This window comes from Scyliorhinus torazame, chromosome 21 (genome assembly GCF_047496885.1).
Source record: "Scyliorhinus torazame isolate Kashiwa2021f chromosome 21, sScyTor2.1, whole genome shotgun sequence".
Classification (NCBI taxonomy): Eukaryota; Metazoa; Chordata; class Chondrichthyes; order Carcharhiniformes; family Scyliorhinidae; genus Scyliorhinus; species Scyliorhinus torazame.
Window position 1 is genome coordinate 110251541 of NC_092727.1, and position 25724 is coordinate 110277264.

General features: G+C 51.8%; 1 protein-coding gene across 7 annotated transcripts in view; it reads left to right on the forward strand.

Moving 5' to 3' along the window:
- The window catches only part of mpp3a (MAGUK p55 scaffold protein 3a), a 166514-nt gene that overhangs the window by 68150 nt on the left and 72640 nt on the right, over nucleotides 1-25724 (forward strand). For 5 of the 7 annotated variants that reach the window (XM_072487236.1, XM_072487238.1, XM_072487235.1 and 2 more), the window contains exons 5-6: nucleotides 3240-3320; nucleotides 19275-19412. In XM_072487236.1, coding sequence (XP_072343337.1) covers nucleotides 3240-3320; nucleotides 19275-19412 — 219 coding nt within the window. The remainder of the gene's footprint in view (nucleotides 1-3239; nucleotides 3321-19274; nucleotides 19413-25724) is intronic. The other 2 variants (XM_072487241.1, XM_072487240.1) reach the window with 2 other exon arrangements.

Genomic DNA, 25724 nt, shown 5'->3' on the forward strand with positions numbered 1-25724 from the left:
GCCCAAAAACAATTACAACACAATTAGTTTCTTAGGAGAAATCTAGGCCATTGAAGAAGGTGGCTGTGGTATCCTACTCATAGACATTTCTTCGATGTTTGCAACTCATTCCAAATTCGAAGAATGTAGAAAGCCATCATCCCTGCGACGTGTTAGGCAGCGGCGATACCGACCCGCTACTGGCTTGTGGCAGAATCTTCCAGTTCCGCCGCTGTCAACGGGGTTTCCCGTGGGTCGCGCCCTCCGCTGCCGGGGAACCCGCAGCGGGTGTTGCCATCAGCAGGACCGGAAGATTCCGGGAAGGAACAATTGTAAGTCACACGTAGGCTGACTGAACAATGATTAATTGATTGGGCATGCTGGTGATTTTGCTGTTCTTAACAAGTCTTGTGGTTTTTCATTTTTTTAATATTAATTGTTAAGGGATGGGTGTCACTGCCAAAGCAGCTTTTATCATCCATAACTGTGGGGCTTGCGAGAACAGTTCCAATGACAACCACATTGCTGTAGGTCTGGTTTCACATATAGACCAGACTGGATAAGAACAACAGATTCCCTTCCCTATTAGCGAACCAGATGGTATTTTACAACAATCTAGGAGCTTCATGGTCACTGTTACTGATTCTAGTTTTTATACACCACCTAAACTCAAATTCCACAGCTGCCATGGTGAGATTTGAACTCATGTTTCCGGATCATTAGCCCAGGCCTCTGGATTACTGACCCAGTAACTTAGCCATTGTGCTACCAGTCCCTTAAATTATTCCCAATCAATAGGATGTGGAAAGCTAGACTCTGAAGAAAAATCTAGACCTCAGCTGCGAAGGAGCTAATGGCATTTTTAGAGAAATAATTTGGGGAAACCGTGCTCTTCTCCACGCTTTGCCTTGAATTTGTTGTGAATATTGGTCCTTATATTTGGCAAAAAAAAGGAGTAAACGCCTGTGACGACAGCCACCGTCAAGACAAGAACGGAAAATCTGAAAATTGTTATCGTGGGATAGTGTGGGTTTTTCATCCAAAAGATTGCTCTTTTTTCTGTTTGTCGCTATGGTGACGGTTGTCAGTTTTTCTCGCTCATATTGTTGAAAATTCTGGCGAAGGTTATATTGAATGTACAGTCAGAACCATAGTAAATAAATCTCCAAGAAATGAAAATCACTTATTGTCACAAGTAGGCTTCAAATGAAGTGACTGTGAAAAGCCCCTAGTCACCACATTCCGGCACCTGTTCGGGGAGGCTGGTTCGGGAATTGAACCGTGTTGCTGGCCTGCCTTGGTCTGCTTTGAAAGCCAGCTCTTTAGCCCTGTGCTAAACCAGCCGCATACCAGATACCTGGCTCTGTCTTTCACAAGAATACATGGCTAACGTCCTTTTCCTCCACTTATTGGGCGGTATTCTCCCCCCCCTACGCCGGGTGGTAGAATCGCCGGGGTGCCACGCGAGTCGCGCCATGCCGCCCCGACATCCGCACGTGATTCTTCCACCCCCCCGAAACCAGCGGCGTGAGAATCGTGCCGGGCCGCTCGGAGAATCGCCGCAAACGGCGAGCGGCGATTCTCTGGCCCGGATGGCCTCGAAAAAATGACAGTCCCGCTGGCAACATTCACTCCTGGTCGCTGCCGGCGGGAACTCTGCGGGAACACTGGGGGGGGGGGGGGGGGGGGCTGTGGGGAGGGGAGGGGGGCTCCTTCACCAGGGTGAGCCTCCGAAGGGGTCTGGCCCGCGATCGGGCCCACCGACTGGTGGGCCGGCCTCTCCCCCCACGGGTCTACTTCCTGGCGCGGCCGGCCCCAGCACACCGACCCCATGGTGGGTCGGGGCCGGCGCACGTAAGAAGTTCCCCACGCATGCGCAGGATGGCGTAGCCCTAACTGTGCATGCGCAGGATTGAGCTGCCCCAACTGCACATGCGCGGGTTGGCGCGGCGCCCACTTGGTGCCGTGTAAGGAGGCTGGACCGGCGTGAACCGCTCCAGCACCGTGCTGGCCCCCTGTGGGTGCCAGAATAGGTCGTGCCCGTGCCCTGTTTGCACCATCGTGAAACGCGACGGCGTTCACGGTGGCGCGAAGACTTGACCTCAATATCGGAGAATCTCGCCCATTGTGTCCATTTTGTAGAATACAGTTTTGGGAGAGTTCATGCCAAACATGAAGACAAAGTAATATTATGCTTGTCAACATTCCGAACTGGATACCTTATAAGGTGCATTACTGTTGTGTTAAGCGTCAGTCATCTTCTGCTTCTGACAGTAGCTCTCAACAAAACATTTTTGAAGAGTGTATAAGAAACATAGGGCTGGATTCTCCGATATCCAGAGGATTCGTGGCATTTTACGTCAAAAAATTAGGCAGCACCCCAGCACCGATCCTCCGACCGGTGGGGGGCTAGCAGCTGCGCCAGGTAAAACGCCTGGCCTCCATGACAAAAACGGACGGACAATTGCCGGAACCGTGGCCACGCATGCGCACGGTGATGACCTGCAGCGGTCACGCCGTACAACATGCCACCGGCCATGCGCGGACCTGACCTGCCAGATAGTCAGGTCTGTGCTCTTCTCCATGCTTTAGGGTTAGGGACACCCCCTTGTAACCCCCCCGGCAACCCCCCACCAGTCCCCCCGGCCCTTGCCGAAGCCCCACTGGCCAGCAGCATGGCTCTCGCCCGACTAGGGCAGCACTGGACACAGTCTGCTTCCGCCACGCCGGGTTCCCGACCGCTGAGACAACACGTCCCCCGCGCGGTCAGGAACTCGGCACATCAGGGGCGGAGCTTCGGGGGAGGGCCTTCAGGTGACATCCTGAGGCCGGACCAACGGCATGCGGCACGTTCCTTGATGATGCCGTTTTGGAGGGGGTGGAGAATTCCGCCCACAATCTCAGTAAATTAACCTTGTTATGCTACATGTTGTATCAACAAAACTATAGTATATACTGGTGTGATTTTGCTAAACTGGCATAAATGGGGTGATGAGAAGGTAAATCAAGTAATAGTGATCAGGCACCATTCAGAACAGTAAATATTTTATTTCTCAATTATGTTCTTGGAAAGCCTCAGCAACCATTTTTTGCAGGATAGGGTTAGCACCTGGCCCGACATAGTGTCAATATATTTCTAGTCTCTTGTATTTCTAATTTATTGTATGTCAAGCATTTGAGATACTTCTGAGAGTTGGATTCAGGTGAAACATAAAAATATATATTGGCACGTCTGTTAATTTTTTAAAAACTTCTTGTAGATCTCAGAAGAGCTGCAGAGTGGGCCAAACAATAATGATATTAGGGAACTGATGCAGTTATTGGCCAAACCACACCTCCAGGTAAGAAAGTTGTGCAATGTAATAGCCACACATTATTTTATTACTATGTACCTGAATAGACACCAGAGTGTGGCGATGAGGGGAATTTCACAGTAACTTCATTCCATGGGTAATGTAAGCCTACTTGTGACACTAATAAAGATTAATATTATTATTATTATTAAAATGCAGGCAAATAGCCATCCTTTTTAGTTTTAGATTATTTATTTAATCTTTGTATGGGAATATTATTAATTCCAAGTAGAATCTATTAATATAATCAGTTAACTTTTATAGCAGACAATGTTTAGCATTAAAAAAATTCAGAGTGCAGAGAGCAAAATTGGCTCCTAGATCTTGAGCAAGCTCTGCCATAGTACAGTGATCACACTGCCTGAGTCAGAAGATCGTAGGTTCACGACTCACTCCAAAGATTTATGTACATTATGGAGGTTAACACTGAGTACTGAGGGAATGCTACACTGTGAAAAGTGTTGCTTTACAGATGAGACGTTAACCAAAGGCTTTGTCTACCCTCTGCAATATGTGTAAAAACGCAATGGCATCATTCAGACAAGGCAAGGGTGATGCCCTTTCCAATATTTCATAAATTCGCGACAGTGCAGAAGGAGGTAATTTGGTCCATTAAAGTCTGCACTGACCCTCCGAAAGAGCACTGCACCCAGGTCCGCTTCCCAATTCAATCCCCGTAACCCCACAAACTAACCTACACATCTTTGCACACTAAGGGGAAATTTGGCATGGCCAATCCACCTAACCTGCATATCTTTGGACTGTTGGAGGAAACCGGAGCACCCGGAGAAACCCTTGCAGACACAGAGAGAATGTGGAAACTTCCACACATCTCCATACTATCTTTCAACCAGAGGGTGGAATTCTCCCATCTCCTTGCCAGCAGGATCAATGGCAGGCAGGCAGGAGGTGAAAATCTCATGCCAAGGCCCAAAACTCAGTTTCACGCCTGCCTGAAACTACAGCGGGATCTTCCAGTGCTGCCCATGGTGGTTGGGGAATCAAGCTGGAACATATCTGGACAACCAGGTGTGCAGAAGTTGGGACTTACTTGAAGAAAGCATTCAAAATTTGTGCACTCTTGAAATGTTTTTCTGGTAAACATTGTCTGCTATAATTCGTGATGGAGGCTGCCATTGACTCTAGAACACCTCAGCAGTGGGTGAGGTGAGCATCTATCAGGTGAATCATCCAGCTTCAGTGTCTTCAAGGAGGTCCATATTCCAGTCTCAAGAGTGTTCCTGCATGTCCACCTTCTTTCTTCAATGGTGGGCCAGTGATGTCAGCAGCTTTTGAATGTGGCGCCTGGATATGACAGTGGGTTGCGTGCCATCAAGCCAGCCACACCACGGAAGATGACACCAAACTCCTAGACGCATAATTAATTACACCGGGGATGGAAGATATGCCATTGTTTACTCTCAGCCTCTGCAGTGCGAAACACTCCCTGTCCCCACCACAGGACTTAGTCCCAGATCAGAGAATTGTACCCAGATTGACTGTTCGTTTCTCTACCAGTACAGTAGAGTTAAGAACGTCGCTGATGTTAAATGCGAGGGTCTCCCAAAACTCAGAAGGATAACTTCCTGCCACCGTGCCTGCATGCCAGACATCTGGTATCTTCCAGCTTAAGGGCCTTTTTCAAACATTTTTTGTGGGGGTGGTGTGATAAAGCCAGGAGTCCAACAAGCTTCTTAAAAGTCCTTTATTTCAGCAACAGCATCATACATTCACAGGATCTGGTTACCTTTCACCGGGTCCTCATTCCTTTTTAGCTGCCTCTACGGCTGCCTGCCTTTTATGCTAGTGCTGGGTTAACTCAGTCCAATTGAGCAAGGGGAACAATCATCCCCAGCTGGATGAGTCCTGTGCAGGTTACGACAGGTTATTACACCCCTCCCTCCCAAAGTCCGAAAACCCCTCGCAAAGACCATTGAGGAGGAGAGGATAGGAGAGGACCAAACGGGTGCAAACCCCACAGTGGCCAGACAACAAATCTAAAAAAAAATTGATTCGGATAAGGCGCCACTGAACGGGGATGCAGGACGGGCAGGCGTGTACTCCACCAAGCATTACGTCCGGCCCGACACGCTCACCAGTCACACAGGGGGCGAAGCTGCCAACAGCCGAACCCGGGGACACTGCACACCACAGCATCAGACCCATCAACCCAAGGCCCAATCGGCACAGCATGCCCTCCAGTCACAGAGGAAACAGGTGGGGGTGAACCTCGGACAATGTCCGCCTCAAACGCCCTTTAAAAAAAATCGGGCACTACCTAAAAATAAAGCACCTACCAAAATGCCCAGGGAGCTGTTGCCCCGACATTCTTGCAGTACCTTGACACAGGCAAATAAACACACAGCGCAAATAGAACAAAACAGCAGGGCTCCGTGCAAGCTGAAACAGGACCAGAAATCGCATATGGAATGCCCAGTCAACTCAACACCGGAGCCTCTAGGCACAAAACCTGCAGTCGTACAATAACTGTCAGCTCGCAGGCAAAACATCACTGTTGCAAATTCCACAGTCCAAGAAGCCGCAGAACAGTTTTCTGGCCATGAGACGGCAACTCCCCGGGGGGACTCTGGACGATTTCTTGCGGGCCCTACAGATCCTCGGTAGGAAGTGTGACTGCCAGGCAGTTTCAGCAGTCCAACACACCAAACTATTAATTAGAGACGCTTATGTCACGGGCATGAAGTCTACGTACGTCCGCCAGCGACTATTGGAAGGGGGTACACTCGATCTTGCGGAGACTAGGCAGCTTGCCAATTCACTAGAAGTGGCCTCCCGTAACCTGGAGTCCTACACCCCCGACCGCGCGGCACCCTCGTGGGCATCGTGGGCCCCACCAGCTGCCGATTCCAGCTCACCGCAAGCCTGCGCCGCGCGGCAGCCAGCCAACTCTGGGGGGCCCAAGTGTTATATTTTTGTGGACAAAGCAAACACCCAAGGCAGCGCTGCCCGTCGCGGAGCGCGACCTGCAACGGGTGTGGAAAGAAAGGACACTTTGTTTCGGTTTGCCAGGCCCGGTCGGTCGCCGCTGTTTCTATACCCCCCACGTGCGACCCAGGGGCGCCACCATCTTCCCCACCGCAAGCCACGTGCGACCCGTGGGCGCCGCCAGCTTTGATGCCGCTTTGGTGTCTCGGTCTTCCAGCGAGATATGAACCAAATGGTTGACCAGTACAGGCTGCGGGCCACCTTCCCGTACCTAGATAATGTCACCATCTGCGGCCATGATCAGTAGGACCACGGTGCAAACCTCCAAAAATTCCTCCATACCACCAAACTCCTTAACCTCACATACAATAAGAAGAAATGCATGTTCAGCACCAACTGCTTAGCCATCCTTGGCTACGTTGTGGAAAATGGAGTCCTAGGGCTCGACGCCGACCGTATGCGCCCCCTCCTGGAACTCCCTCTCCCCCACTGCCCCAAGGCCCTGAAACGATGCCTGGGGTTTTTCTCGTATTATGCCCAGTGCGTCCCTAATTATGCGGACACGGCCCGCCCACTCATCAAGTCCACAGTTTTTTCCCTGACAGCTGAGGCCCGCCAAGCCTTCAACCACACCAAGGCCACAATGCACGCGGTCGACGCCTCCCTCCCCTTTCAGAGCGATGCATCGGACATGGCTCTGGCCGCCACCCTCAATCAGGCGGGCAGGCCCGTGGCCTTCTTTTCCCGTACCCTCCATGCCTCCGAAATTCAGCACTCCTCTGTCGAAAAGGAGGCACAAGCCATTGTGGAAGCTGTGCGAGATTGGAGGCATTACCTGGCCGGCAGGAGATTCACTCTCCTCACTGATCAACGGTCGAAAATGACAAGATCTTGAGGTGGAGGATCGAGCTCTCCACTTATAATTATGTGATCTTGTATCGCCCAGGGAATCTCAACGAGCCCCCTGATGCCCTATCCCTCGGTATATGTGCCAGCGCACAAGTGGACCGACTCCGAGCCCTCCATTATGACATCTGCCAGCCGGGGGTCACCCAGTTCTTCCATTTTGTCAAGGCCCGCAACCTGCCCTCCTCCATTGAGGAGGTCAGGACCGTCGCCAGAGACTGCCAAGTCTGCGCAGAGTGCAAGCCGCACTTCTACCAGCCAGATAGTGCGCATCTGGTGAAGGCTTCCTGCCCCTTTGAACGCCTCAGCATGGACTTCAAAGGGCCCCTCCCCTCCACAGACCGCAATGTGTACTTCCTCAACATAATTGACGCGTACTCCCGGTTCCCTTTCGCCATCCTGTGACCCGACATGACTTCTGCCAAGGTCATCAAAGCCCTGCACAGCATCTTCACTCTGTTCGGTTTCCCCACCTACATCCACAGCGATCGGGGATCCTCTTTCATGAGCGATGAGCTGTGTCAGTTCCTGCTCAGCAAGGGCATCGCCTCGAGCAGGACTACCAGCTACAACCCCCGGGGAAACGGGCAGGTGGTGAGGGAGAACAGGACGGTCTGGAAGGCCGTACAGCTGGCCCTACGGTCTAAAGGTTTCCCGGTCTCCCGCTGGCAGGAGGTCCTCCCCAACGCGCTCCACTCCATCCGGACGCTCCTCTGCACCGCCACTAATGAGACCCCTCACGAACGTGTGTTTGCCTTCCCCAAGAAGTCCATCTCCAGGGTCTCGCTCCTAACATGGCTGACAGTTCCTGGACCCGTCCTCCTCTGGAAGCATGTGCGGAGCCATAAATCGGACCCCTTGGTCGAGAGGGTCCACCTCCTACACGCAAACCCGCAGTATGCCTATATGGCACACCCTGACGGGCGCCAAGACACAGTCTCCCAGTCTCCCTCCAGGACCTGGCACCCGCTGGGTCCCCACCCACGACCCCCAACCTGATACCGCTCCCCCCCTCCTCCTCCCCCCCCCCTCCCCGGTTGCCTCATTCACCCCTGCGCCACTCACCCTCCCTCCAGCGAACCTCACCGCAGCCCTCACCCCAGCGGGATCCGTCCTCCCACTGGATCCACCCAGGGGTGACGAAGACGAGGACAACACGCTCCCGGAGTCGCAGGTGATCACATCGGCGCCCACATCACCACCAGGAGTGAGGCGATCGCGGCGCAGGGTCAAAGCCTCCGACAGACTTAATTTGTAATGATTTTGTCACCCCCGCCGGACTTCTTTTTAACAGGGGGTGAGTGTGGTAAACACCACTAGTGATATATTGTATGTATTACGGCACTGCCCGTGTATTACAGGTACGACGGTAAATCCCAGCCTGCTGGCTCCGCCCAGCAGGCGGCGTATAAAAGTGTGTGCTCTCCTGCGCTGCTTCCATTCTGGTTCCAGCTGCGGGAGGCACAACATCTTGTGCAATAAAGCCTCGATTGTTTCACTATTCTCGTCTCTGGGACAGCTGTATCTAGAGGCACGTCATCGGCCTGGGGTTCAGCAGAGGCCTGGGGCTGGATTTTCCACACCCAGATGCTTAAATCGGGCCCGGCGCTGGGGCGGAGAATCCAGTTCCACGCATGGAATCGGGACCTGCACCGGTTCCTCCATTCTCCGGCCCCCGAAAAGCGGCGTACCCGGGAGGTGCGCCAGGCCGTGTATCCCTCTCCCGCGGCCATTGCTTGAGGCCCGCCCCGCTATTCTCCACCGCCAACCAGCCGAAGTCCCGACAGCGGATATCTAACCTCACCCCGGATTGCAAACCCGTCGCCACCAGGAGCAGACGGTACAGCGCCCAGGACTGGACCTTCATCGGGTCTGAGGTCCAGCGGCTGCTGCGGGAAGGTATCATCGAGGCCAGCAACAGCCCCTGGAGAGCCCAAGTGGTAGTGGTGAAAACCAGGGGAAAAAACAGGATGGTCGTTGACTACAGTCAGACCATCAATCGGTACACACAGCTCGACGCGTACCCCCTCCCACACATATCTGATATGGTCAATCAGATTGCACAGTACCGGGTCTTCTTGACAGTGGACCTGAAATCTGCCGACCACCAGCTCCCCATCCGTAAGGCGGACCGCCCATACACTGCGTTTGAAGCAGACGGCCACCTTTACCATTTCCTTAGGGTTCCCTTCGGCATCACCAACGGGGTCTCGGTCTTCCAACGGGGGATAGACCGAATGGTTGACCGGTACGGGCTGCAGGCCACTTTCCCGTACTTGGACAACGTCACCATCTGCGGCCACGACCAGCAGGACCACGATGCTAACCTTTCCAAATTTCTCCACACCGCCACACTCCTCAACCTAACTTAGAACAAGGAGAAGTGGGTGTTCAGCATGAACCGATTAGCCATCCTCGGCTATGTGGTTCAGAACGGAGTTCTAGGGCGCGACCCCGATTGCATGCGCCCCCTCATGGAACTCCCCCTCCCCCACTGCCCCAAGGCCCTCAAACGATGCCTGGGGTTCTTTTCTTATTACGCCCAGTGGGTCCCTAACTATGCGGACAAGGCCCGCCCACTGATTCAATCCACCGCTTTCCCACTGACGGCCGAGGCTCACCAGGCCTTCAACCGTATCAAGGCCGACATCGACAAGGCCACGATGCACGCGGTCGACAAGACGCTCCCCTTCCAAGTCGAGAGCGATGCATCAGACGTCGCTCTGGCCGCCACCCTCAAACAGGCAGGCAGGCCCGTGTCATTCTTTTCCCGCACACTCCATGCCTCCGACATTCGCCACTCCTCCGTCGAAAAGGAGGCCCAAGCGATCGTTGAAGCTGTGCAACATTGGAGGCATTACCTGGCCGGCAGGAGATTCCCTCTCCTCACTGACCAACGGTCGGTTGCCTTCATGTTTAACAACACGCAGCGGGGTAAGATCAAAAATTATAAAATCTTGAGGTGGAGGATCGAGCTCTCCACCTACAATTACGAGATTTTGTATCGCCCCAGTAAGCTCAACGAGCCCCCCGATGCCCTGTCCCGAGGTACATGTGCCAGCGCACAAGTGGACCGACTCCGGACCCTGCATGACGATCTCTGTCACCTGGGAGTCACCCGCTTTTACCAGTTCATTAAGGCCCACAATCTGTCCTGCTCGATCGAGGAAGTCAGGGCTATCACCAGAGACTGCCAGGTCTGCGCGGAGTGTAAACTGCACATCTACCGGCCAGACCGTGCGAGCCTGGTGAAGGCCTCCTGCCCCTCTGAATTCCTCAGCGTGGACTTCAAAGGGCCCGTCCCCTCCACCGACCGCAACACGTACTTTCTTAATGTGATCGACGAGTATTCCTGATTCCCCCGATATGACGTCTGCCACCATCATCAAAGCCCTCAACACCATCTTCGCTCTGTTCGGTTTCCCCGCCTACGTCCACAGCGACCGGCTATCCTCATTTATCAGCGAGGAGCTGCACCAGTACCTGCTTAACAGGGCCATTGCCTCGAGCAGGACGACCAGCTACAACCCCAGGGGAAACGGGCAGATGAAGCGGGAGAATGGGACGGTCTGGAGGGCCGTCCAGCTGGCACTACGGTCCAGAAATCTCCCAGCCTCCCGCTGGCTGGAGGTCATCCCATACGCACTTCACTCCATTCGGTCGCTCCTGTGCACCGCGACCAACAAAACCCCCCATGAACGTCTCTTTGCCTTCCCCAGGACGTCCACCTCCGGGGCTTCGCTCCCAACATGGCTGGCAGCTCCAGGACCCGTTCTCCTCCGCAAGCACATGCGGCTCCATAAGGTGGACCCGTTCGTTGAGAGAGTACAGCTACTCCATGCGAACCCGCAGTACGCCTACGTAGTGTACCCCGATGGCCGCCAAGACACAGTCTCCATCAGGGATCTGGCACCAGCTGGGTCCCCACCACCCCCCCCTCCCGCCCCAACGCCACCCTCTCCTCCCCCGGCGCACCCCACCGCAGCCCCTGCTCCAGGACAATCCGTCCTCCCCTTGCTCCCACCCATGGATGAAGAGGATTTCGACACGCTCCCGGAGTCACCGAAGACCAAGCTGACGCCTGAGTCGCCATTAGCACTGCGGCGCTCTCAACGACAGATCAAGGCGCCCGATGGTCTAAATTTGTAACCTTCTCTGTAATTTTAAAACCAATCTATGTATATCGTTTTCCACCACCCGCGCTGGACTCATTTTTAACAGTGGGTGAATGTGGTAGTCACCACTGTTGTATTATATTGTATATATGGGTATTACGGTAAGGCCCCTGTACTACAGGTACGGGGGTAGATCCCTGCCTGCTGACTCCACCCAGTAGTTGGAGTATAAATGTGTGTGCTCTCCGAACAGCAGCCATTTCATCAACTGCTGTAGGAGGCCACACATCTCTGCGTAATAAAGCCTCGGTTACATTCTACTCTTGTCTCATCGTAATTGATAGTGCATTAGTCCTGTAATGAGAAACATGAGGAGAATGTAGACAAGACTAATGCGTATCAGATGGTAATGAAGACAGGCATGCATGGTGAGTGTGTGGGAGCGAGGATGTGAGAAGAGGAGTCACGGGGGGGGATAAGGCAGAGGGTGGAACGGAGGTCAGCAGGACTCCCTGTGGTGGCTGGGAGTGGGATCACCCTGGAAGTGTTGTCGGTGTGTTTAGGGATGTGGGTGGACACATGAGGAAGCAGCATGGTGGCTGCAGGAAGAAGGTTGTTCATCTTATGTAAGCCTGACCTCTATGTAGCCAGCTCACTGCCACTGCCGCCGCCTCCCAGGCGGGGTTGGTCACCTTGCTGGATGGCCTTCTGCTCGTTCGAAGGTCGAGAATGGCACACTGCTGCTCCACCCCATCCAGCAGTTTGGTCAGGGCTTCCTCAGAGAAACATGGGGCCATCTCCCTGGCTGCCATCTCTTCAATTGGACTTGGAACAAGTATGGTGGAGAGCTGGGGAGGCGTTTAAACGAGCTCCTCCTGATTGTTGAGATGAAGTAATTCCGAGCGAGCAAATCAGAGATAGGCTGCCCAAGCGTGCCGTGAAACTCAGAAAAGTTTTTTTCAAACTGGATGACTATGCGACGTCGGTAGGATTCTATTCGGTTTTCTCGCTGACACCGACAACTTGAAAAAATATCGGAAAATTCCGGCCATTGTTACTAATGGAGATTATAAGGTACACATTATAATATAAATCAACACTTGCTTTGGATCAAAACTATGGACTTCATTGCAGGCGTTAGGTGGTGTTACATACTTTAGAGTATGCTTGTCAACCAGCAGGTACCAGGAAATTCACTATCCCACAATCATACTCAGTAAGCAAATGACAGAGTCTTGTGCCTTGTGGGAAGTAAATAGAAAACAATTGCTCAACAGCAGCAACTTTTAAACATTGGCTGGCATGTTTCAACGGGTACATCAGGAAAGCCCCGACTACCCCCACGGAGGAACAGAAAATGCAAGTCCTCCATTCAAGGTGAGCCCAGAAATCTACACGCTTATCGAAGACGCCGACGGTTTTGAGGACGCAATGACTTTGTTAAAAGAGCACTACGTCCGCACTGAGAAACAGGTATACGCTCGGCATCTTTTAGCTACCAGGTGGCAGATCCCAGGGGAATCACTGGACGATTTTTACCGCGCATTGTTAGTGTTAAGTAGAAACTGTAACTGTCCACAAGTCTCAGCTAATGATCACACCGAACTCTTAATACGGGATGCTTTTGTTGCGAGCACGTAGTCCTCTAAAATCCGCCAGCGATGGCTGGAAAACGACACGCTAGGGCTTAAAGAGGCACGGAAACTTGCGCACTCCCTAGATGTAGCCTCCCGCAACGCCCAGGCCTACGTTCCCGACCGTGCGGTACCCGCATGGACAAGGTGGATCCCACCCGCGGCCAATTCCATTCCAAAGCACCCCTAAATTCCCCACAAGCTTGTGCAGTGCGGCAGCCAGGAAACCCCGGGGGAGGGGGGATACTATTTTTGCGGGCAAAACAAACACCCCCGGCAACGCTGCCCGGCCTGATCCGCAATCTGCAAGGGCTGCGGGAAGAAGGGGCACCTCGTGACAGTATGCCTGTCCCGGTCGGCCACCGCTGTCTCCACAAGCGAACCGGGCCCGCTGCCATTCCTCTCCTCACAGGCCATGTGCGATTCATGAGTCAGCCATCTTGGATGATGTCTCAGGACCCCGACTCGGCTGGCCATGTATCGCCTGATGAGATCTCCCAGCCGGCCATGTGCGATTCATGGGGGCAGCCATCTTGGATGACGTCTCAGGACCCTGACTCAGGTGGCCGTGTATCGCCCGACGAGATCTCTCAGCTTCTGCCACAACTTGCCTCAGTGGCACTGGACCAGTCTCGGCCCCGAACGCTTTCAACCGCTACGACGTCGGAACTCATCAACGGGCACAAGACATCCTGCTTGATCGACTCTGGGAGCACGGAGAGCTTCATCCATCCCAATACGGAGACACTGCTCCCTCGCTGTACACCCGATTAAACAAAAGATCGCCCTGGCCTCTGGGTCCCACTCTGTGGAGATCTGGGGGTACTGCATAGCCAACCTCACGGTCCAGGGCGTGGAGTTCAATAACTTCTGACTCTACGTCCAACCCCATCTCTGCGCTGTCACACTCCTGGGACTGGACTTCCATTGTAACCTGCAAATTTTAATGTTCAAATTCGGCAGCCCCATATCCCCCCTCACTGTCTGCGGCCTCGCGATGCTCAAGGTCGACCCGCCTTCCCTGTTTGAAAACCCACCCCCGATTGCAAACCCGTCGCCACCAGGAGCAGAAGGTTCAGTGCCCAGGACTGGACTTTCATTAGGTCGAAAGTCCAACGGTTACTAAAGTGCTGGTTGTAAAGACCGGGGAGAAACATAGGATGGTCATAGACTACAGTCAGACCATCAACAGGTAGACACAGCTCGACGCGTACCCTCTCCCCCGCATATCTGAAATGATCAATCAGATAGCGCAATACAAGGTTTTCTCTACAGTAGACCTTAAATCAGCCTACCACCAGCTCCCCATTCGACCGGACGACCGCAAGTACACTGCATTCAAACAGATGGGCGGCTCTACCACTTTCTAAGGGTTCCCTTTGGTGTCACAAATGGGGTCTCGGTCTTCCAACGGGAGATGGACCGAATGGTTGACCGGTACGGTCTGCGGGCCACGTTCCCGTACCTCGATAATGTCACCATCTGCGGCCACGACCAGCAGGACCACAACACCAACCTCGGCAAATTCCTCCATACCGCAAAAATCCTTAACTTAAACTATAACAAGGACAAATGCATGTTTAGCACCGATCGCCTAGCCATCCTCGGCTACGTAGTGCATGATGGAGTCATAGGCCCAGATCCCGAACGCATGCGCCCCCTCATGGAGTTTCCCCTCCCCCACTGCCTCATGGCCCTGAAACGTTGCCTGGGCTTCTTTTCTTATTACGCCCAGTGGATCCCCAATTATGCGGACAAGGCCCGCCCACTAATCCAGTCCACGGTTTTTCCCCTATCGGCAGAGGCCCGCCAGGCTTTCAGTTGCATCAAAGCAAACATCGCCAGGTCGACGATGCACGCAATCGATGAGTCCCTCCCCTTCCAGGTCGAGAGCGACACATCAGGCGTAGCTCTGGCTGCCACCCTCAATCAGGCGGGCAGACCCGTGGCCTTCTTTTCACGCACCCTCCACACCTCGGAAATCCGCCATTCCTCCGTCGAGAAGGAGGCCCAAGCTGTGCGGCATTTGAGGCATTACCTGGCCAGCAGGAGATTCACTCTCCTCACCGACCAATGGTCGGTAGCCTTCATGTTTGACAATGCACAGCGGAGCAAAATTAAGAATGATAAGATCTTACGGTGGAGGATCGAGCTCTCCACCTATAATTACGAGATCTTGTATCGTCCCGGGAAGCTCAACGAGCCTCCTGCTGCCCTGTCCCATGACACTTGTGCCAGTGTACAAGTAGACCGACTCCGGACCCTCCATGACAACCTCTCCCACTCGGGGGTCACCCGGTTCTTCCACTTTGTTAAAACCCGCAATCTGCCCTCCTCCATTGAAGAGGTCAGGGCCGTAACCAGAATCTACCAAATCTGCGCAGAGTGCAAGCCGCACTTCTACAGGCCAGAGAAAGCGCACCTGGTAAAGGCTTCCCGCCCCTTTGAACGCCTCAGTGTGGATTTCAAAGGGCCCTTTCCCTCCACCGACCGCAACACGTATTTCTTAAACGTGATTGATGAGTACTCCCGGTTCCCTTTCGCCATCCCCTGTCCCAACATGACGGCTGCCACCGTCATTAAAGCCCTCCACAGCATCTTTACCCTGTTCGGTTTCCCCGCCTACATCCATAGCGATAGGGGGTCCTCCTTCATGAGTGACGAGCTTCGCCAATTCCTGCTCAGCAAGGGCATTGCCTCCAGCAGGACGACGCGTTACAACCCCTGGGGAAACGGGCAGGTAGAGAGGGAGAACGGGACGGTCTGGAAGGCCGTCCTACTGGCCCTATGGTCCAAGAATCTCCCAGTGTCCCAATGGCAGGAGGACCACCCCGATGCACTTCACTCCATCCGATCACTACTGTGCACTACGACCAATGAAACACCTCATGAACATCTCCTTGCGTTCCCTAGGAAGTCCTCCTCGGGGACCTCGCTCCCTACATGGCTGGCTGCCCCCGGACCCGTCCTACTCTGCAAACACGTACCGGCCCACAAGTCGGACCCACTGGTCGAGAGCGTACATGTCCTCCATGCTAACCCCCAGTACGCCTATGTGGCGCACCCCGACGGCCGACAAGACATGGTCTGCCTCCGGGATCTGGCCCCCGCTGGATCCCCCCCCCCTCACCAACCCCAACCATTTTTTTCACCGGCGCACACCACTGCAGCCCCCTTCCCAGGAGGATCCGTCCTCCCACTGGCCCCATCCGGATGAGATGAAGCTGAAGACGACACACTCCCAGAGCCACAGATGCCCACGCTGACACCAGCATCACCGCCGGGACTGCGATGATCGCAGAGGACGACCAGAGCCCCCGACCGGCTGATAGTTTAATTGTAAAATGAACTTGTAAATAATTGTCTATAAATATGTGTATTACATGTAAAGGCACCGAAGGGTATCGCTATAACCTCTACCACTGTAAAAGCAAGGCCACGGGCCCCGCTTGACTCTTTTTTAAACAGGGGGTGAATGTGGTAGACTATATTAGGGGTATTGCGGTACCTAGGTGGGATGTACCTTATACTGTAGTATGAGTGGTGGAACCTGCCTGCTGGTTCCACCCAGCAGGCGGAGCATAATAGTCTGGGTTTCACCCACAGCAGTCATTCTGTACTGGAGCTGCTGGGGTAACTACTTGTTCATTAAAGCCTTCAATTGGACTACAGTCTCGCTTCAGTAGTGATTGATCGTGCATCACTGTCCGCAGCTCACTTGCGAGGTGGCACACTGATTAGCACTGCTGCCACACAGCGGCAGGGACCTGGGTTCGAATTCTGGCCTTGGGTGACTGTATATGGAGTTTGCACGCACCCCCTGTGTCTGCGGAGGTTTCTTCACACAGTCCAAAGATGTGCAGGTTAGATGGATTGACCATGCTAAATGCCCCTTCGTGTCCAAAGGATGTGCAGGGATAGGGAGGAGGAGTCGGTCTAGCTAGGGTGCTCTCTCGCAAGGTCAGTGCAGACTCAATAAGTCTCCTTCTGCACTGTAGGGATGCGATGGGTCCCAAAACCTCTATTATTTGGACCGTGATGCATCTCAGCATTTTCTTGGAGTCTACCAATTATTAGGTTGCCTCCGCAATATCTACCCAGTAATGAATAGTAGGATCCAATTAAAGGGCGTCCATTAGCTGGCATTGTGGATGGAGCTACGGAGTGTGAGCTAGGCCCGAGGGAATAGGCTTTCAGAGCATTAACGCGGCAGTCAGTCATGAAGGTTGGGTCCACGGTTCAGCTATGCCTCCCTGGAGGTGATGCTGCAAGCAGTGGGAGCCAGGAAGAACATTTTATTTCCAGACGGTGGCAGGAGAAGACCTGGTGGGCAAATGAATGAATTATGGCTGGCAGCCGTCAGAGAGGTCAGCAGGATGTGGAACCAGTGCAGGAAGCACTTCAATGATCTTCTAAGGCCCGAGAAGGTGGTTAACTTTCGAGGCCAAGCTGTCGGCCATGAGGATCTTAAAGTGACTGCATACCTCTGAGTAGGACATAAAAACAATGAGGAAATGACCCCCCTCATCCTCAGGAAGGTTTAGAATGTTGTACGCCCAGGGCTGGTGCAATGTGAGATCCATCATATCTGACTGTGGATCATGGTGGCCAAATACGAAGGTTAACTGTACCTGAACTCTTCCGCCTCACACTGCACTTCGACCCTTCATCAACCTGAAATGCTGAAACAAAGAACAAAGGTGGTCAAGAAGGCAGACGGCATGTTGGCCTTCATCGGTCAGGGCACTGAATCCAAAAATTGGCAAATCGTGTTGCAGCTGTACAAAACCTTAGTTAGGCCTCATTTGGAATATTGTGTTCAATTCTGGTCGGCAAACTACCAGAAGGATGTGGATACTTTGGAGAGGGCACAGAAGCGGTTTACTAGGATGTTGCCTGGTATGGAGGGCATTAGCTATGAGGAGAGGTTAGATAAACTCGGTCTGTTCTCACTGGAATGATGAGGTTGAGAGGCGACCTAATGGAGGTCTACAAGATTATAAGTGGCATGGACAGAGTGGATAGTCAGATGCTCTTTCCTAGGGTAGGAGAGTCAAGTACTGGGGGACATAGGTTTAAAGTGCGTGAGGAAAAATTTTGATCAGATGTGCGAGGCAAGTTTTTTACTCAGAGGGTGGTAAATATATGGAACGTGCTGCCTGGGGAGGTGGTGGAAGCAGGTACGATAGCGGCATTTAAGGGGCATCTAGACAAATATATGAAGAGGGCGGGAATGGAAGGATACGGACTCCGTAAGTGCATACAGTTTTAGTTTAGGCAGGCACCATGGTCGGCACAGGCTTGGAGGGTCGAAGGGCCTGTTCCTGTGCTGTATTGTTCTTTGTTCTTTGAAATGCTAACACTGTTTCTCTCCACAGAAGCTGCCTGATCTGTTGAGTATTTCCAGCTTTTTCTGGTTTTATTTCAGAGGCCCAGCATTTGCAGTATTTTTTCTCTTGATTGATTTTCTTGGCCTGCAAACATTTCCAAACTTGGAGCTTCCTCTCGAGGTGTTTGATACAAAACTGCTATCAAGCACTACCATTTTTGAAGCACTCTACATGATCTCTGGGAAAGTATACCGCACCATGGCAACCTTCTCAATCGCTGTTTCCTCCAGCGGCACAATTCAGCACATCATGAGATGCTGGGGCTCTATCAAACTGATCCATTCTCATAATGTAGCATTGAGCCAGTGTTGGCAACTTTTTTCTTCACTCCCTCTAAACAGATTCTTCTTTAAATAACTGCAGAAACGTCAGGCACCTTGCCCCTCGAACAGTCAGTTCATGATCACTAGCGGATTTCCTGTTCTGGATGCTCAATGAGCAGCAGGGATAAAGCAGGGTCGACCATTTGTGATACACACGCACCACATTGTTCCCACTGCCTCCTTGCTCGTATCGTCAATTCTAAACCTATGCACTAATAATAAACAATGAATGACCACCAAACAAATGCAGGGATGAGGTTACAGCCTCAGAGTCGATCCATTATTTTCATAATAGATAGAAAGTTCTAATTCGTCAATGGATTTTTTACAATAATTATAATGTTGAGTGCTAGAAAGCTCTGTGATAATATCCGCATCTAAGTTTTAAATGCTGCAAAGCACTATCATTTAATCGATTTGGGATCAACAGTTGGTGACTTTGAAATACAAACGACTCTCTATGAATGTTATTATCTATAAAGTAAAATGCTCATTTAGGTACTAGCCTCCTAGAGCACACACAACACAGATTTAAGGGAGGAGGGGTAGACGTAATACAGAATGAACGTAAAGATGTCGAAATGCTATATTATCTAATGTAAAAGTCAATTTTGTTTAACAATCACAGGCCCTGTTCTCAGCCCATGACACAGTTGCACGCAAGGCTTTTGACCCTGTTCTGCCGCCAATGCCAGATGATCTGGAAATTGAGGAGGAGGAGGAGTCTATGAAGATTGTCCGCCTTGTGAAAAATAAAGAGCCATTGGTATTCTGAATTTCTATTTACAATTGTGCTTGGAATCTTAATTTTGGCTTAATTAACAGAATGTATCACATTTGAGCAAGCTCATTTGCATACAAGCGTACAGTCACGCACTCAATTGTTTTATGATGTGATTGAAGTCGGACCACAAAAGGAGGTTTACCGTAATTTTGAATCTGGGGCCTCGGTTAGTAATATTCGGCAGGGCTGATGCAAACCCCAAACCAGCCATAGGCCCGACTTGCATCTCGCCAACTATATCTCGCTGCTTTGCTCCTTGCCACGATTATTCTCTTTTTGTTCTTCAGTGAATCTGGAGAAAAAAGATCTTGCTGAATAATTAAACGTGGTTAATAATTCAACCGTAATAAGTTATAACCGTATAAATGTTTAATGCCTCTGGAAGTGCAAAAGTAAGATGAAAGCAGCGGAGGTACTGGCGAGTGGATAGTGTACGAAGAACTTGTCCTTTTTACTGAAATGAAAATGAAAATCGCTTATTGTCACAAATCGGCTTCAAATGAAGTTACTGTGAAAAGCCCCTAGTCACAACATTCCGGCGCCTGTTCGGGGAGGCTGGTATGGGAATTGAACCGTGCTGCTGGCCTGCCTTGGTCTGCTTTAAAAGCCAGCTATTTAGCCCTGTGCTAAACCAGCCCCTGTGCGAAAGCCTTTAAGGAAAATCCTAAGTGAAATGAACTGGAGCAGTTTTCATTTAATTCATACATCAAAGGTCTCCAGTTTAAACCGCTCTCAACTTTCTTTGCATTAATTGAACAAACTGACTCAGGAAGGCTATGGTAATAGAGGGTATGGGAATTGGTTGGGCCTCAATAGGGCAGAAAATGACAGCTTCTCCCCAATATAGGGTAGAGCACGACATGTTCAGAACAATTTTTATTCCTCAAGGGAAGTCAACTGCATAACTCATTCGTGGCAGTGTGGATTAAAAATTAAATTAACGCCTTCAACATCCAGTATCTAATGCAGTTATTTTTTCTTTCAAACTGTTTCATTTTCTATTTTAAATGGCCGTTAAATGCATTTAATTTGACCGGGGGCAGATCAATTGCTTCTTCTGAAAGGAAGAGTAATATCTCAGGATAGAATCAAATTCGGATCTAACTGATCATTTTCGTTTGCGGCAAAATACTTGCAAAGCATAAAGTTATTGATGTTTGAAAGGATTTTAATATTGCTCCAGAGCCTGACCTTAAAGTGCTATTTGACATTGGTGGAATTACAAAATATAAAATGGAAGACATTTTAAAATACAGTCTGTCATAATATACACCAGTATATCATGGTGCAGACACACACACTGATGGACACACAGCAAGACCAATCAACACACACAACACCGCAGCCAATCACCAGTTAGAGCACACTCACTATATAGACAGAGGGCATCAGAGTTCCCGCTCATTCGGGATGCAGCCTGTCAGAAGGACAGAACTTACAGCTTACAGCACAGATCTTCACCATGTGCTGAGTGCATAGACTGATTTAATCTAACATCGTGTTAACCCACAGTGAAAGTATGTTCAACAGTTTCTAACTTAATAAAATAGTGTTGTACTATTTTAAGTGTTGGTGGCCTGTATGTGTTCCACGGATCCAGAGCACCCAACACATCATGGTACCAGTAGCTGAGAGATGTTAGAACTTCTTAGATCTACCTGCAAGTGATCTGCCTTCCACCAGCATACAGCCATCCTGCAAAATGGACAGCGTCCGCCCGCCGCCGCCGCCCCGCATCACCGGTAACCTGGGGGCCAACTGGAAGATATTCAAACAACGCTTCCAGCTCTACCTGGAAGCCACAGACCGGGAAGCTGCCTCAGACACCAGGAAGCTCGCTCTCTTCCTATCCACGTCTAGGGACCATGCCATCCACATTTTCAATTCTCTCACCTTTGCTGATGGTGAAGATAAATCGAAATTCAAGACGGCCCTCCTTAAGTTTGACACTCACTGCAGCATAGAGGTGAATGAAAGTTTCGAGCGCTATGTGTTCCAACAGCGTTTGCAGGGTAAGGATGCACCTTTCCAGTCCTTTCTCACCCACCTCCGCATCCTTGCGCAGTCCTGTAATTACGAGCCCACCTCCGACTCCATGATACGCGATCAGATCGTTTTCAGTGTTCAGTCGGACCCCCTACGCCAGCAGCTCCTCAAGATAAAGCAGCTCACCCTAGCGATTGCCATCGAGACCTGCGTGCCACATGATCTCGCCACTAGTCGGTATTCCCACATCCAAGCGGCTGAAACGGTGCGGCAAGACCCCCACGACGCAGAACGGGTCCAAGCAATCGAGCAACTCCAGGGCCTCAGCCTGGATGAGGGTGGCCATTTTGCGCGCTTTTCGCAGCCTCCCGCGATTGTGCGCACCGAACGAGGGGACGTCGACGAATGTACTGTGCAGGCGCGCACCACGTGCGACTGCACCCCGCATGCGCGGTGGCGTAGCGAACGTAGTAACGCTACAACGTGCGGCAACTGTGGCTCCGCCCACTTAAAGCGGCAATATTCTGCCAAATCCCGACGATGCCTGCGATGTGGCAAACTTGGCCACTATGCAGATCAGCTCAGCCTGCCAACCCTCATCACTCCAGCCAGCCTCACAGGAATGTCCGGGCCATTCAGCCCACGGTCACCGAGCCTGATTCGGACCTGCTACCCGATATTGATACCGAGGACCCGAAGGCGCCTTTTCGAGTCTATCATTACAAAAAACAGGGTGTCCCCAAAACAAAGAATCCAGCCTCTATCGGTATACAGCATCGATCCGGACGATGTGTGGTGTGCCACCCTTATGGTCAACCGGTCCCAAATACGATTCCGCCTGGACACTGGTGCCTCCACCAATCTCATTGTCCTCCAAAGCCTTCGTGTCAAACCAGCCTTCCTGCCATCAGCCTGCCAGCTATTAGATTATAATGGCAATGCCATTGCTGCCAGCGGCTCATGCCAATTTGAAGTGACGCACAGGTCATGCAAAGCCATCCTTCCTTTTGAAATCGTGGGCTCCTCGAAAGCCTCCCTGCTTGGTGCGCAGGCATGCAAGCTGTTGAACCTAGTTCAGAGAGTTCACTCTCTCTCACATGCTGACGCATCTGCCTTTCAGGACACGGACTTCAGGGTGCAGCTTGACGCCATTATCAACCAGTACCATGGCGTCTTCGAGGGCATGGGCACACTCCCATACACCTACAAGATTTTATCAAAACCAAATGCGACGCCTGTGGTGCACGCACCTCGCCGGGTCCCAGCACCCCTTAAGGACCGCCTCAAGCAGCAGCTGCAGGACCTCCAGAACCAAGGAGTGATTTTCAAAGTCAGGGAACCGACCGACTGGGTCAGTTCCATGGTATGTGTAAAAAAGCCTTCCGGTGAATTGAGAATTTGCATTGATCCCAAGGACCTAAATTGTAATATTATGAGAGAGCACTATACAATTCCCAAGCGCGAAGAGCTCACATGTGAGATGGCTCGCGCCAAGCTCTTTACCAAACTCGACGCCTCAAAAGGATTCTGGCAAATCCAGCTCAATAAATCCAGCAGGAAACTCTGCACATTTAACACCCCCTTTGGAAGATATTGTTACAACAGGATGCCGTTTGGGATCATCTCGGCATCAGAGGTGTTCCATAGGATTATGGAACAAATGATGGAAGGTATTGAAAGTGTTCGCATCTATGTCGCTGACATAATCATTTGGTCCACCACCCCGCAGGAGCACGTTAGTCGCCTCCAGCACGTATTCGGACGTATACATGAGCATGGCCTCCACCTCAATAGGGCCAAATGCTCTTTTGGTCAGACAGAACTTAAGTTCCTTGAGGACCACATCTCCCAATTGGGTGTGCAGCCGGATGCGGACAAGGTAGCTGCCATCACAGCTATGAAAACACCAGAGGACAAGAAGACGGTCCTCCGATTTCTGGGCATGGTAAATTTTTTAGGGAAATTCATCCCTAACCTCATACCACGGCTCTCAGGAACCTGGTCAGGAAGACGACAGACTTCCAATGGCTCCCTGCCTACGAGCGTGAATGGAGAGAACTCAGAAAACTGACCACGGCCTCGGTCTTAGCTTTCTTTGACCCAGCAAAGGAGACCAAAATTTCGACCGATGCCAGTCAATCCAGCATTGGGGCAGTGCTCCTTCAACGTGATGAGGCCTCATCATGGTCCCCCGTTGCATATGCATCACGTGCGGTGACCCCCACGGAGCAGCGCTACGCGCAGATAGAAAAGGAGTTCTTGGGCCTTCTGACCGGTGTTGTTAAGTTTCACGATTATGTCTACGGACTTCCTCAATTCACCGTCGAGACCGACCATCGCCCGCTGGTCAATATAAAACAGAAAGACTTGAATGACATGACGCCTTGCCTCCAGCGTATTCTTCTCAAGCTCCGGCGATACGACTTCAAGCTGGTATACACCCCAGGCAAGGACCTCATCATTGCTGACGCTCTCTCCAGGGCAGTCAACACTCCATGTGACCCAGCGGGCTTTGTCTGCCAGGTTGACGCCCATGTGGCATTCGCGGCCTCCAATCTACTTGCCTCGGATGAACGCCTCGTCCAAATTCGCCGCAAGACGGCGGCTGACCCTTGCTACAGCGTGTCATGTGCCACCTAACGGACGGGTGGCTCAAGGGCCAATGCCCTCAATTCTATAATGTCAGAGATGATCTGGCGGTAGTAGACGGGGTTCTTCTAAAACTGGACCGCATTGTCATCGCGCATAGCATGCGCCAGCTTGTCGTGGAACAACTACACGAGGGCCACCTTGGCGTGGAAAAGTGCCGCCGACTGGCCCGAGAGGCAGTGTACTGGCCCGGCATTAATGAGGACATAGCCAACACAGTGCTCAACTGCCCCACTTGTCAACGCTTCCAGCCAGCTCAACCACGTGAGACCCTGCAGCCCCATGAGTTGGTCACGTCATCATGGACCAAGGTGGGCATCGACCTGTTCCACGCGCTGGGTAGAGACTATGTCCTGATCGTGGACTACTTTTCGAATTACCCGGAGGTGATACAGTTGCATGACCTCATCTCATCTGCAGTCATTCGTGCATGTAAAGAACCCTTTGCTCGACACGGCATCCCGCTAACGGTTATGTCGGACAATGGCCCCTGCTTCGCTAGCCAAGAATGGTCCAGCTTTGCCAGGAGGTACAATTTTGCCCATGTGACGTCCAGTCCCCTGTACCCCCAATCTAATGGCAAAGCAGAGAAGGGAGTACATATCGTCAAACGGCGCCTATGCAAGGCTGCCGATGCTGGTCTGATTTTTACCTTGCCTTGCTGGCCTATCGCTCCGCCCCACTGTCCACTGACCTGTCGCCAACCCAGTTACTCATGAGTCGCACCCTGAGGACAACAGTGCCGTCCATCCATGTCCCAGACCTCGACCACGTTCCGGTCCTTCGCCGGATGCAGCTGTCTCGTGCACAGCACAAGGCGGCTAATGACTTCCATGCAGCTGATCTCCCTGCTCTGGCTCCAGATGACAACGTCCACATCCATCTTACGGATGTTGGCTGGTCTGCAACCGCTGTTGTCCTTCGGCAGGTGGCCCCCCGATCGTTCCTTGTTTGTCTACCGGATGGCTCTATTCTGCGCCGCAATCGACGCGCCCTTCATCTCGTCCCACACTCGCCACGTGATCCTCCAGTGTTGCCTCACCCTCCTGCTGACCCTGCCACGGACTTTGCAGAGCTCCCTGTCACTCTGCCTCCCCCTGACTTTGAAGCAGTCAAGCCCGCTCCTGAACCGGCGGCTCTCGACCCACCCTTGAGGCGGTCAACCAGAATTCATTGCCCACCTCAGAGACTAGATTTATGAACTTTTTGAATTTATGGACTCTCTGAATTGTTTCATTGCTTTGTTTGATCGTTTCCCTGGTTTGTATATAGTGTTGATCTTCTTACTCTTGTTGCATACCGCTTCTCTGCACCAGGCACCTTCCCATGTAAATAGCTTAGTTCTCATGTATGTAGTCCTGTAAATATGTCTTCGCACCCCACACGTAGTTAGGAACATTCTCACCACACATTATTTATTGCCACATACATACATTTTTTTAATAAAAGGGGGGATGTCATAATATACACCAGTATATCATTGTGCAGACACACACACTGATGGACACACAGCAACACCAATCAACACACACAACACCGCAGCCAATCACCAGTTAGAGCACACTCACTATATAGACAGAGTACATCAGAGTTCCCGCTCATTCGGGATGCAGCCTCTCAGAAGAACAGAGCTTACAGCTTACAGCACAGATCTTCACC